Below are 14,140 nucleotides of genomic sequence, written 5' to 3'. Positions count from 1 at the left end.
TGAGATAAGAATTGGCTGTGGGAACTGTGTCAGCCCAAAAGCTTGGAACAAGACTCATGATTTTCAAATCCCTTTTCCATGAAATTTGTGTGAAATAACAACATTTCTCTGAAATGATAGCAGTTTTATGTTTATGTCATGTAACTATTATGGTATTCTGCCTGCTTAAACGGGTTTTTAAAAAGGCGAAGTGTTCATGAGTTGAGGTTATTCATTCTTTTTAAAATGTGTCCACGATGTCAAATCCCATTCTCCATCAAAGAAAAAATATTAAATTGTATTATATATGTCATCTATCCACATGTATGATGTACATGTATCACCATATATATCAATAGATATATATATATTTGCAATACAAATCCATACACAGAAAATATATAGTTCTGTCATAAACAATTAATTTTAACTCCCTAGCAGGAATCAGAATTCCAAATGATCACTCAGCATTTGAATACAGGAGGAGGTGTTTTGCTCTGTTTTAGAAGTGTGGGTTTTATTGTTTTTTTTTTTTTCTTTTCGCCTCATGCCACTCTGAAATTAAATGAAATTATAAGAAGGAAACTGAAGCTGCATATTCAATAGAAGAAGTGCGAAATGCACTCCAGAAATAGAAGAGAAATATCAAGATGCAATTCCAGCTGGGAGGGATTCCTAGAGCCAAAGGGGAAGAACAGAGCCTCTGGCTTTAATTTACAGAGGAGTCTGCCAGTGATGACCTCTTACAGTTCTCGCTGTCTGTATTATTGATTAATGAGGTCAAGGGCAGCATCACTCACTCCTGACTCTCTCTGGGGACCCGTGTTCACTCTGCAGAGTGCTCCAGAAGATGCTGTCTGCCGGCAGATGCCAAAGAGCCTCCCATGTTGACGCAAAGGTGCTGACAGATCCCTCTGTGCCCACAGAGGTGCATTCGGGGCCTAAGTCAGATGGTTGCTGGCCTCTGTCTTGAGATAAAAGCCCCTCCATTGAGAAGCAGAGAGAGTGGCTTGGACCCAAACATCAGTGTATCCATGTCTATGGAAAAGCTAACACTTCCATCACCAAACAATGATCTGTGTTGGTGTTAAAAAAAAAAAAAGAAGGAAAACAAAAACTACATGAATGGGAGAGTTTCCGAGTTTTCGCTTTCCCTCCTGGGATGTGTCCATAGTATGTCCATATCCCTGTCTGCAGCCTCTGTGGTTATTCCTTCTGCCTTGATTTCTTGCTCGGGCTCTCTTTAAAGCAGTGTATTTTTATATTGAGCTGTGAGTGTGTGAAATACGCTCATTCATGTCCAACTCTTTGCACCCCTATGTACTGTAAGCCCACCAGGCCCCTCTCTGTCCATGGAATTCTCCAGGCAAGAATACTAGAGTGGGTAGCCATTTCTTCCTCTAGGGGATATTCCTGACCAGGGATTGAAGCCAGGTATCCCGCACTCTGGGCAGATTCTTTACCATCTGAGCCACCTGGGAAGCTGTGGTCACTGCTTTTTGGTCTCTCACCAAATGCCCCTGCCAAATGGCTTGAAGTCATGGAGAAAAGAAGACCTCCATGGGGGATGTCACAGGTGGGTGTCTGCTTTCACCCTGCCTCTGTTTACTCACAGTAGCAGAGTATGTGGGGTCAGGACCATGAGATCCAAGCGTTTGGGTTCAGACCCCAGCCCTCATCCCACTGCTAGTTGCTCCCCACACTGCTAGCCAGTGAGGGTGACAGCGTCCACCTTACTGGTTGCTGTAGGACTGAATAAACTTTCCAGGTCCTCGTGTTTGCAGGAAGTGTCAGATAAGTCTTTCTTATTGTGGTGAGTAGTGGTCACAGAAAGGGAAAGTAGAGGATGCCAGGTCATGGTCACAGCTTTGACTGTAGATGCTGCAGAATCAAGGATGCCTTAATACCCTCGAGAGTGTGGAGAATTATTCTTCTCTGGTTTGACTCCTTTCTTGTCCTCCAGTTCATTGCTTCTATACAAAAAAAAAAAACAGTTTTACCAAAATAGACTCACAGACATAGAAAACAAACTTGAGGATACCAAAGGGGAAAGGGTGTGGGGGAGGGATAAATTAGGAATTTGAGTTTAACATATACACACTATTTGTATGAAACAGGTTAACAGGGGCCTGCTGTGCAGCACAGGGAACTATAGTCAATATCTTGTAATAACCTGTAACGAAAAGGAATCTGAAAAAGAATATATATATGTAAAACTGACTCACTTTACTGTATATCTGAAACACTGTAAATCAGCGCTATTTCATTTTTTTAATAAATAAAATTTTAAAATTGGTTTTGGTAATTGTAGGCTTTGAATCTAGAGCTGAAATGTGGAGATGGTCTATACATTAAAAACTATTCTGTTTATAAAGAGATACAGTAGATCAGTATCCAGGCAAATCTGACATTTAGACCTAATGGGATGTGTATTTCTTAGAGCAGTAAATCTAAATGGATAACTTGCATTACACGTTCTCATTTTTATTTTAGTTTTTGTTTTCCTTAAAGTTATACACACAGAGCTCAGAGAGGCAACCAGTTCCAGGCGGCTTATCATGCAAGACGGCCACCCTCCTATCCCGCCGGGGCCAGCCTGCCACCCTTTAGAGCCAACTGCTTTCCACTAGTTCAGTTGTTCCGGATACTCGCTGCGTGCCTTCAGATCACGTGCTTCTATAGCAGTGACCTGCCCTTTCAGTCTCACGTGTTCTCCAAGGCTTTACAGTGTGGAGGAGGAGGGTTAAGGTCTTTTTCAGCCCTGCTCACCCGGAATGCCCAGCCCCCCATCCTCACCAAACACACCATTAATTTACTTAGGCAGCAGTCTACACTGCGTTTATTATGACTGTGTGACCGCTGTTTATAGCTCAGCCAGTACTAGGTAATGATTCATCTTCCTTTCCTGCACAAGTCTGTGTTTTCCCCATGGTTTATGATTGTCTTTCTTGTTCATTTGCTTAGGTTTCAATGCTCTGTCACCATGGCTCTCCATTCTCCTTTCTGTGGGTTCAGAATTATAAGATATTCCATTGATTTTGTCCTCCTGGTGTCATTTCTTCTGTGTCTTCTGACCAGCTGCAAAAGTTTCTTTTAGAATCTCCTCTTACCATCTCTCTAGAATCTTCTTTCACCACCATTCTGGAGATCTTTTCTTATTACAATAGATTTTTGTTGTTTGATGTAAGGATTTATTTTGCCAACATTCTATGTAACAAGCGTTTTACTCTCTGATTTTAGTGGAGCAGTCTTCTAGTAGCTTCTTGGAAAAGGATACGTAGGAAGTAAATTTTTTGAGATAATTAAGCTTTTATTTTTATTCTCCTCTCACACTTAATGAACAATTTGGTCAGGTGTAGAATTCCTGGTTGAAATCGTTTTCCTTTCTAATTTCAAAGTCACTCCTCCATTGTCTTCTAGCTTTCAGCTCTCTGGCTGAGAAATAAAATATTATTATTTGTATATAATCCTGTTTTTCGCTCTCCTGTGACTTCTAGAACTCTTTTACGGTTCCAGTATTCAGAATATTCACAATGACATGCCTCGGTGTGCATCTTTTTGTCCTTTGTGTCAGAAAAATGGAACTCCTTAACTTCTGAGAACTTTTCTTTAATTATTTATTCAATCATTTCTTCTCCTCTGTTTCTGAAACTTCTCTTCTGTAAATGCCAGGTCTCCTGTCTCAGATAAGGTGGGGGATGTACAGTCACTGGTCTATTTGAAGTGAGGGAAGAAGTTTGAAGTTTAAAAAAAATTTTATTTTATATTGAAGGATAGTTGATGAACACTGTTGTAATAGTATTAGGTGATGGATAGGGAGGCCTGGCGTGCTGTGATTCATGGGGTCGCAAAGAGTCAGACACGACTGAGTGACTGAACTGAACTGAACTGAAATTCTTCAACAGTCTTGCAGTCATCCCGTTTCCAGGCCACCTTTCCCAAAACTTCTAGAGCCTGGAGCACTACCAGCTGAAAGACTTTGATTATTCAATTGTTCCACTTTCCAGCCTCCAAAATTGTGTTGCTCTGATCAATTCTTGCAGTCTCTTTCTCTCCCAGGTTCATGTCTTGTTTTAAAAAAAAAAAAAAAATTACCTTTGTGCTAACCCTGTAACAAGAAAGAGCAGTGGTACTGGGATGTTCAGTCCACCTATCTTTAACTAAAAATCCAAGTGATTTTTAAGAAAACTCAGAGTTGATACTTGCCACGCGTTTTAAGTCCATTTGCTTAATTATAATAAATTTTAAAATAGTCACCACTTTTTTATGACCTGATGGAACAGGAACAATCTAGTCCAATTTGTCCTCTTCCATAGATGGTGAGTGGTGGCCACAGGCTCTGAGAGTAAGCAGTCCAAGGAGAGATGATAAAAGGCTGAAGAGGACTCTTTGTTCTAAAGTGATTCTTGTGGCACAAGTCCTTTTCTTGACAAACCCTTCATCTGTAACTTGGATCTGCAAATACCAAACCAAGCAAGGCAAAATTAGCACAGAAAATACTCAGTGTCCCTACAGTGGTGGAAGACTGTGTTAACAGAAAGAGGCTGGCCTCGTTATTCATTTTTAGTTCTATTTAAGCCCTATCTTTCATGTTATTTGAATCCAGAATACCCTCTATGGTTTGGCTTTGCCCTGATCTTTTCTTTACAATTGGACCCAGTCATCCAGGAGGGAAGAGACACCAAAGGCGGTGTCCCTGGTATCCCTTTTCCAGTTGTCTTTGGTTCCTGTTCTTATCGCAGCTCCGAGTGGCATTTGCTGTGTCCTTCTCCACTTATGAGGCAAAGGCAAAGGTAGTTAGATGAGTCCTGTGGCCATGGGGTGGCTGACACTTTCCTAGGGAGGTGGGAGGGAGTGAGAATGACAGCCCAGGAGGCACCTCCGACCTGGGACTCTCTCAGGCTCCTTTTGCGAAAAGTCTGCGAAAATGGACCTACTTTGCAAAACAGATGGAAAATACCAGATTTCCCTCCATGAAAGACTTTGAAGGACTTACTCAGGGGAGAGGACTCTCCTCCAGAACAGGGCCCCTCCTCCCATGATGCCCTGCCCGTCCCTTCCCCTCCTTGGGCACCAGGGGTCTCCTTTGCAGGAAGTCCACACACAGGAAGCCAAGGCTGCTTAGCCTCCAGCAAAATGTCCACTGGTCTCAGCAGAGCCACCACCTCTAAGATAGCATTTTCTGCACATCAATAGGCAAATCAATCTTTTAAAACTTCTGATTAAGCCAGAGGTCAAGTGCCAACAAGGCCAGGCATATCACAAAGATGACAGAAGAGGCTGGGGGCCTTCAGAAGGGCATGCCCAGCTCTAGGCAGAGTGTTGGCAGGGACGGCAAGTCAGGAGGCTCCTCCCCTCTCCTTGGCATCAGGGATACCGAGGCTGGCGGATTCCTGGGAGACTTCAACATGGTTTTGCAGAACCTTCCTCAGATAGTCTGTCTAACCCAGCCTTGCCTCTCCTTTGGGGGCCAGATCAGAGTAACAGCTGGACAGCCCTCCCCCTTCCCCAGCTCCCTCCCTGTCTTCTCTCCTGGGCATCTCCCCATAATGAAGTCCGAGCAGGTTCAAACCCATCTTGGCACCTGATTTTCAGGAGACCAGACTACTATGCCTGAAGACCTTCAGTGAATTCCTGTTGGCTGGCAGGTGGACTAGGTCTCGGGCAGAGAGAGAAGCGCTGAGTTGCATGTCTGGGTCTTCGCCGGCTGCAACACCGGAGCCAGGCTGTGTCCCTCGCATGGTCCGTGTCCTTTTTCTCACCTGCTGCCCCTTCCCCCCAGGTCGTGGCTCTCTCCTCCTGGTGCCTGCTGAGGGACTCCATTTACTACACGCTGTCCGTGGTCGCGCTCATCGTGGTAAGTGTGTGCTGGGTACCTCGCCTCTTCTCTCCCGATCACCCTTCTCAGCTTGGGGCAACTTGGGACTCCTCCAGGTGGAACAGGTGCATAGAGGCAGCTGCTTTGGTCACCCAGAACCCAGCCCGATGGTTCCGGTGCTCAGAACAGGAGGTGGCCCTGTTCACCTGGCTCCATGAGCATCCCCTGCTGCTTTCCTGGGATTCCCATGACCCTTTGCTCTCACCTTCCTTGCGGGCTCCGCTGTAACTCACTTCAGTGTCCCCGGGTATAGACCTTCCTTCCTCATCCTGCCTGTCCCACAGTCCCTGTGGCCATTACCGCCTTCATGGGGACACCCCACACTGTGTCCCCAGTGGTGGGTGTCTCTACTAGACACCTTCATGTCCCAGGTCCAAGTGTCTCTACACTTAGAATGATTTCCCCAAGGCTGGACCTCCTCCTGTATTCCAGCCCCCCACTCCCATCCTAGCCACTTAGCCTGGGAAGGATATTAAACAGATCTTCCCCCAGTTCCCACCATATGCACTGGCTTCATTGCCCTGTGGATTTTCACTTTGTAAAGATCTCCACAGTGTGCCCCCTGTAGCCCATCTTACTTGAGGCTCTTTGTATCTCTGGCCCGAACTGACAGAGCTCATTGCAGAGTAATGTAACAAGCCAGCCACCCCTTACCCACCACCTCCCTCAGTCCTCAGAGCTGTGCAAATGCTGTCTCTACAAAGGACACCTGCAAATGCCGGTCCTTTGTTTAAATGAGCAGTGGCTCCAGGTCTCCTGTGGGGACAAACCCAGGCTGAGCCATCCAGGAATAGAAGGGCGGCGAAGCAGAAAGAACACCGATGAGGGTGGGAGATCTGACTCCTGGTCCTTCTCTCACTCGCTCTCATGACCTTAGAGGAATCAGTCTCTCCAGGTCTTAACCTTTGCACCTACCAGACAGGAATAGATCCGCTCAAGGATTTACTTACCTGTATAGTATTTCATTGTAAATCTGTATGCAAATAAGGGCTTCCCTGGTGGCTCAGACAGTAAAGAAGCTGCCTGCAATGCAGGAGACCAGGCTTCACTCCTTGGGTCGGGAAGATCCCCTGGAGAAGGGAATGGCAACCCACTCCAGTGTTCTTGCCTGGAGAATTCCACAGACAGAGGAGACTGGCGGGCTACAGTCCATGGGGTCACAGAGTTGGACACGACTAGTGACCAACACATACACACATGCAAATAAGTCAAAAGTGACATTTAATACAAGATTTTGCCCAAGGAATCAAGTGGGTATTTCAGTCAATAGCAAATCCTGAAGCAAAGATCTTGGGTTTACAACCACAGCCCCCATATTCCAAGGGTGACAGATGATCAGGAGAGTGGAGACCAGCCCCAAGGAGGGGTAGGGCTCAGACGCCTGCATTGGGATGAACACACACTCCGTCTGTATAATTCCCAGTCAGCAGACTTGAGGACACTCATGAGTTCTGCGTTCCTTGTACCTGTGGAAAAGGCTCAAATCACCCCAGATCTAGAGGCCTCTGTTCACCCAGCCCAGACTGCTGAAACATGCTTTGCAGGAGCTCTGTCCTGCAATGTCCCACCTGGGATAGATCACATGCGCTTAGCTCTTCTGCTGTCAACGTATTTTAGGATGATTTGTGAAAGTCATTTTTTTCAGGAGATGTATTGGAGGTGATGGTAATGAAAGCAGTTCTCCACTTTGTTGAATTCTAGAGAGATGCCCACCCACCCCCACTAGAGACAAGGTAATGAGACAGAACAGCCAAGTCCAAGACCCACCCCCACCCAAGGAGCAAGGACTCTGTGATGTCCATGCCTGTCAGTAGACTTGCGGATATCAGCTTCACTCTGTTTTCACATAGACGCCTCCTAGAACTGTGTGTGAAATAACCTGTCTTCTGTTAAGTGTATCTGGATGTGTTTGAGACAGAACAAATATATTGTCGCTAATGACATGTGAAGAAGTGAAGCAATTTTGCTTCCTTGGGCTGCGGGTGACGCTCACGTGAGCAGGGTCTTCGAGCAAAGCAGTCACTATTGTGGATGAATCAGAGCTGAGCCAGCTGGGCATGGGGAACCGGCGGCTCTGTGTTCCCTCCGATGGCAACAGTTAATAGCAAGTGATTCTGTGCTGTTACCTAGAGCCTGGACTGGGTATTTACCAAGCCGACGTCGAGCCTAGATTTCTATGATCTTGAGAAAAGTTACATTTCTCCACTGTTAGGAAATATGGAAAAGAGAACATCTGAGTCCTGGGGGTTTGGTCCTGCTTCTTTGGACTTTAATGGTGTCTCTCCAAATTCAACAGCACTGACATGCCCCGGGTGCCTCCCGGAAACATGCAACCCAGAGGTTTTTAATCCGGTAGGACCTGGGGTTGGACCCAGGAAACTTCAGTTCAACCAGGATCTTCCATCGTGATTCTGATGCCAGCAGCGCCCACTGCACTTGCAGAAACTCAGTCTCAAAGACAGTTGGATACTATTTCCTCAGCCGTTCACCTGCTGCGGGGCAGGCGTCATCTCCAATACACTTGGAGAGCCGCCAAAGGGAGGCTTCATGGCAGCTTGGTGATCTGGATTTCTGACAGCTGTTTGTTGTTGAAGACCTTTCCACACAAGACTACACCATGAGGAGCAAAACAGTCTAATACCCGAACAGCAGCACTTAGCAAAGGTGGTTTCTGTGTCCCCAGACCCCGTCCATGCACCAGCCCCAGGCTTCTGCTCCACACGCTGTATCTTTTTGTCAAGGTTTCCTAGTCTCCTCCTTCTGTGTTTCCCCTGGTGTCATGGTGACATCATCACTTTTTTGGGGGGAGGGGAGGGCGGTGTTCCTTGCATAACACAAAGCTTTTCCATTGGACCCTGCAATGGGCACTGAAAAGTCCTGTACTTAGAAGCTCTCCTCCTACCCAGAAAGAATTACCAACAAGCCAAATAATAAAATTCTTTGGGTTTGTTCTTTTTACTCTCTCCCCTTTTTACGGTTCTGAAATGTTCAGAAGATGGGCCTCCGAGGTGCCACAGTGAAGAGCTCATTCACCTGGAGGGCAAGTCCCAACAAAGAGGGACCAGCTGCTGCTTCTAAATACACTTGCTCAGGCAGAGCAGCCCTGAGGACAATCCGTAAGGGCTGGGGATCTGAAGCACTGGGAAAGTCGACTTCTCTGACGGACTTGGGGCCCCTGGGCCAGGGAGAGCTGATAGGGTGCTACTACCTGGACTGCTTGACAGGTGGCCTGGAGGCTGATGCATAGGCCGGCCCCAAAAGCAAAAACACAGCAGGGATGTTCTGAAACCAGCAGAGCTTCAAACAGTTAGCTTAGAGACAAGGGACTCAATTTGGTATCTAGGATGCACCTACCCTTTGCTCTCTGCTGTTTTCTGGTTTGTTTATATGTTGCTGACTTTTAAGCCTGCCCTCCTCTAAAGCATATAGTGTGAGTCACTCAGTGCCCTTCTTCTGCCCCATCAGGTGCTCCCCCTTTAGTCCCAGGGACACTATACAGTGACACACAGCCCTGGAGAAGCCAGATGTGGCCCAGGAGGCTCGGCCCATGACTTGAGTCTCTCTCTGCAAGAGAAATGTCACTGTTTAGGTCCTGAAAGAGTCCCGGGTGCTGTCCCATGCCTGATAATACGCCCATCTACCTGAAGGAGGGTCTGCAGACCCTCACAGGCCCTCTGGCTGCCTCTCTCTCACACCAGGGACCCAGCCCCAACTGACTGTGGGAGTTCTGGCCTCCTTGTCTGCTTTCTCCAAATTCCAGCAGGCCAGAGAGTTTCCTTTATTGAAATGTTACTGTAATTTACATAATCATGCAATTTACATAAATGCAAATGATTCATTTCATCATCAATCTAACAGCTGCCCTAAAAGGAATGCTTTATTTTTACTCTTCATCTCTGCTTCAAGATCAGGGATTTTGAGCATCAGGAGAAGGGAAGCTTGGCTAGGGTGGGGGTAGCTGCGGAACGTCTCGAGCCCCATGAGACAGGCTCCAGATAACTTATCGGGGTTCCCAAATCCATCCTGGGGGGTGCTGCCCTCCTGGAGAAGGGCCAGATGGGCCATTGGCAGTTGGGGGGCCCCAGGGGCAATCTAAGTGCTGGCACAGCAGAAAGAGCTTATCTGAGGTAATGCTCCCCCCACTCAGTGCGGCCCCCAACTCTGAAGAAGATTCCATGGGGACAAAGAGAGACAGGTCAGCTGACCCACGCACCAAAGACAGCCTGGAGGGCACTGTCCCATATGGTAGCCACCAGGCAGGTGAACCTTTGAGTTCTTTTTTTATTTTTTCATTTTTATTTTATGCTGGGATATAGTTGATTTACAACGTTGTGTCAGTTTCAGGTGTATAGCAAAGTGATTCAGTTATACATATACATGTATCTATTCTTTTTCAAATTCCTTTCCCATTGAGCCATTGAGCTTTTGAAAGCCAGCTAGTGAGACCATGGAACCGAACCTTATTTCATTAATTTCAGTGCATGTGGCCACATGTGGCTAGCGCCTATCATCTGGATAGCATGGATGTAGAGAGCAAACCCTTCCATGGGAAGTATACCCACATTCTCACCCTTTTAACAAGCACAGGCTCCATTCTTCACAGGACTAAGTACAGCACTGGGCCTGACAATGAAGGTTCCCTAGTTCAATACTCATGACCTCTCGAGCTGCTGTAATAGGAGTCCCATTTTACAGATGGTAACACCGAGGCTCTAGAAATCCAAGGATTTCCTGGAGGTGAGGTAGCCACCCCCCGCTCAGGTCTCTCAGAGCAAGAAAAGAAGATGCACAACTATATCAGCCCAGCAAAGAATTTGGGCTTTTCATCCAACAAGACCTGCCTCATACAGTCTGATTTTACTGCACCTAACTTGCATCTACCTCTCCAGAAGCACACGAAACACCTCTTTACCCGGAGACTGAACATCAGCCTCCCTCCCCTGGGAGTCTTTCATTAAGATGACTCATCTTCAGTGATCCAGAAATCATCTCTCTCCCGTCTGTGAGAGGAGGGACACTGGACACTCACAGAGATGACCGTCCTCTGGCTCCTGGCCTCCGTGGCCTGGCCCCCCTGGCCTCTCACTCCAGTTTGGAGACCCTGAGACCCTCATGCTCACGGTTCCATTTCAGGGCCCGGCAAAGCAGGAATGACTGTGGCAGCCAGAAAATTCTCACAGGGAAGGATGTGGAGAATGTCCAATTTCCTCAAACAAACCAAAGGGTTCCCTTTTGCCCTAATCCCTGCCCAGGCTCTGCTCAAGCCCTGCCTTTACACCAGCAGTCCTTGCCACCCTCCCTTAGCCCCCGCACCATCAGGTCAGCCCGCTGGAGGTCCTCACGTGGGAATTCCTGTTTACCCTTCAAGTGGAAACCATATCCATGCCTCATGGCTGTTTTCCAGTGTTTTCCATCTGACTCCTCTTAGAGGGAATCGCTATGGCCTCAGCTAAGCCACCCACCCACACCCGCAACCCCAGAGCCTGGGAAGGCAGACCTCCGAGACGGCACATCTCCTGAGGGCACCTGTACGCCGAGGAGGGAGAATCTGCAGGGAGCAGTTTCCATTCCAAGCGGGGAGGATGTTCAATGTTTCAGGCTCTTGAAAGAGAATGATGGTGTCGATTTTCTCCTCTTACTTTCACTGCTTAAAATTCTGATGGTGCCAGTGATTACGAGTCCAGCTACAAGGTCTCAGCTTCAGCAAGGCAGCCGCCCGGCCATGGTTACCACCAGCCAACCCGAGGCTGCTGCACAGTGCGCGGCCAGCCCAGCCTCTCTCCGGCCCACTGGCCTGCAACCCCTGGCGGTCCATTCCCTGGTGTCCCATCTCGAGTCTCTGGGATGTTCTGTCATCCAGGGAGTTGCCTGTCTGATGGAAGCCTGTCTCTGGGAAGAATTCTAGACCAGATGCCAACACTGAAAAGCTGGTTTCCATGGTAGCCCATCTATTTCCCAGAGGCCTGGAGGAAAAGTGTTTTTTTCAGATTCACTCCTGTGAATTCCCGTTTGCTGGTCCGCGGAACACCTGGAAAGCCTAGGGTGAAGCCTGAGGTCGATCTGGAGGAACCACGTGTGGGTCAGAGGGCAGGACCAGCTGTGCAGCAAATCTGGGGCCACATGTATTACAGGGGATATCGTGGGCCTGGTTTCAGACAACCAGCAGAGAACAGGAACTTACTTCCCCAAGTGGTTGTTGTTCAGTTGCTAAGCCATGTCAGATTCTATGTGATCCCATGGACTGTAGCACACCAGCCTGTCTTTCACTATCTCCTGGAGCTTGCTCAGATTCATGTCCATTGAGTCAGTGTTGCTGTCTAACCATCTCATCTTCTGCTACTCCCTTCTCCTCTGGCTTTCAATCTTCTCCAACATCAGGGTCTTTTCCAATGAGTTGGCTCTTCACATCAGGTGACCTAAGTATTGGAGCTTCAACTTCAGTCCTTCCAATGAATATTCAGTTGATTTTCTTTAGAGTTGACTGGTTTGATCTCCGTGCAGTCCAAGGGACTCTCAAGAGTCTTCCTCAGCACCACAATTTGAAAGCTTCAGTTCTTCAGCGCTCAGCCTTCCTTACTGTCCAACTCTCACATCCCTACGTGATTACTAGCAAAAAATATAGCTTTGACCATATGGACCTTTGTCGGCAAAGTGATGTCTCTGCTTTTAATACACTGTCTAGGTTGGTCACAGCTTTTCTTTCAAGGAGTAAGTCTTAATTTCATGGTTGCAGTCACCGTTGGCAGTGATTTTGGAGCCCAAGAAAATAAATTGTCATTGCTTCCTGAAGGCTCCGCTGCAACATCTGGAGAAAAAAAAAGGCAGGTCAGCTCCAGGTCAGCTCCATCCGCACCTTAGTAGGGCCCGTGATCGCATGTGAGTGTAAATGAGGGACCAGCCCGAGGAAGGAGCTGCCTCCCGAACGTGACCCCGCCCCGTGACCGAGGTGGGCTGGCCGCAGGCGCCAGCGGGAGGCTGTCTGTCCAGAGGCGCTTGCCCTCTGCCCATAAGAAGCCCGGGAGCCCAGAAGGGGAATGAATGGTCTTCCTTCATCACATCCTCCCCTCCGGGGCCGCGCGGCCAGGCGCGGGGCTGGACCGTGAGCGCCACCTAGTGGGAGCCGGCTGGAACTGGGGGCGCGTTTCTCATTTCAGGAGAGGAGAGTGAGTTCAGGTTTTCTTCCCTGGTCTCCCCGCCTGCGGAGGTGGGGGAAGCCGTTTTGTCTTCTTTTACTCACAGAGGACGTGAAAATATAGAGGGATATGCAACACTTGTCTTAGAAGAATTAAATGAAATAAAATCTCTAAGGAATAAGAAATCCACTCCATCCAGCCATCAGCAGCACCCAGTGAGAAACACTGACCCCGGCATCCGAAGTTTTGAGACAGGCTGGCTCCATGCTCCCTCGGGATGCCCTGGAGATGTGCTTCCTGGAAGGACCTTTCCGCGAACAGGGCAGATGTCCTGTGTGGGCGACCATCAGTCAACCCGCCTCCTCCAGGCGCCGCCAGACTCCGCAGGCAGGTCTTCCTTTCCACAAACAAGCCTCTTTCCATTCAGATGCTCTCAAAGGCCTGATTGCTAGGCCCTTCTAGCCATTGTATTGTTCTTTTTGGAGGGCCCTTGTGTTTCCACCCAATCCTTTTGAAGAAGGGGGATCAAACCCAGACCGTGTTCTCAAGTGGGCCACAGGGTGGCTTAGTCCTTGGGGCTCTTAGGGTCAGGGAGCAGCACCATTGCCTCTGTGGTCTGGAAGTTTCTGCTTCTCTCTCGCTCCACACCGTTTGCATCCAAGGGTGGGGCGCCCCACTATTTTCCCAACATTGTGTTCCCTGTAGATTCTGCTCTCACTTTGGAATCCTTTGCACAGTTAAGCCCATTCTGGTTTTTTTCACTGCTATGATCATTAAGATAGTAAGCCCATTCTGGTTTTTCTGACTGCTGTGGTCATTAAGATATAGCTAAAAACATATAGAGCCCTACCCCCATCTGCCATATGTCACAAAATAAGGCTTCCTTAGAGCTGCTTTCATATTATGGAGTGTCAGCTGCCCTCCCTGGAGACACACAGTAAATTGGTCGTCTAATCAGCTCTACACCAGTATCTTGTCCTCTCTTGAGTAGCTACAGATTGATTGCTCTATCCTGTTGCCCAAGACTGATATTGAATTAACTTCAATTAATAGAAAACATTTCCAACTTCAATCATTGGTTCCGTTCCATGATTTCTTGGATTTTTTTGAAAGCTAATGATTACATAAAAGTGACTGGAATGGATTCTGT

The 14,140-nt window shown here is 47.8% G+C and overlaps 1 protein-coding gene across 1 annotated transcript in view; it reads left to right on the top strand.

Moving 5' to 3' along the window:
- The window catches only part of SLC24A3 (solute carrier family 24 member 3), a 435,205-nt gene that overhangs the window by 383,615 nt on the left and 37,450 nt on the right, over positions 1–14,140 (top strand). The window contains exon 7 of the mRNA XM_055430518.2: positions 5,762–5,836. Within this exon, the coding sequence (XP_055286493.2) occupies positions 5,762–5,836 (75 nt within the window). The remainder of the gene's footprint in view (positions 1–5,761; positions 5,837–14,140) is intronic.

This window comes from Moschus berezovskii, chromosome 15, assembly GCF_049115385.1.
Source record: "Moschus berezovskii isolate FMDL1 chromosome 15, NW_MosBer_1.0, whole genome shotgun sequence".
Classification (NCBI taxonomy): Eukaryota; Metazoa; Chordata; class Mammalia; order Artiodactyla; family Moschidae; genus Moschus; species Moschus berezovskii.
Note: the sequence above shows the minus strand (reverse complement) of the source record. Positions and strands in the feature narration are given on the sequence as shown.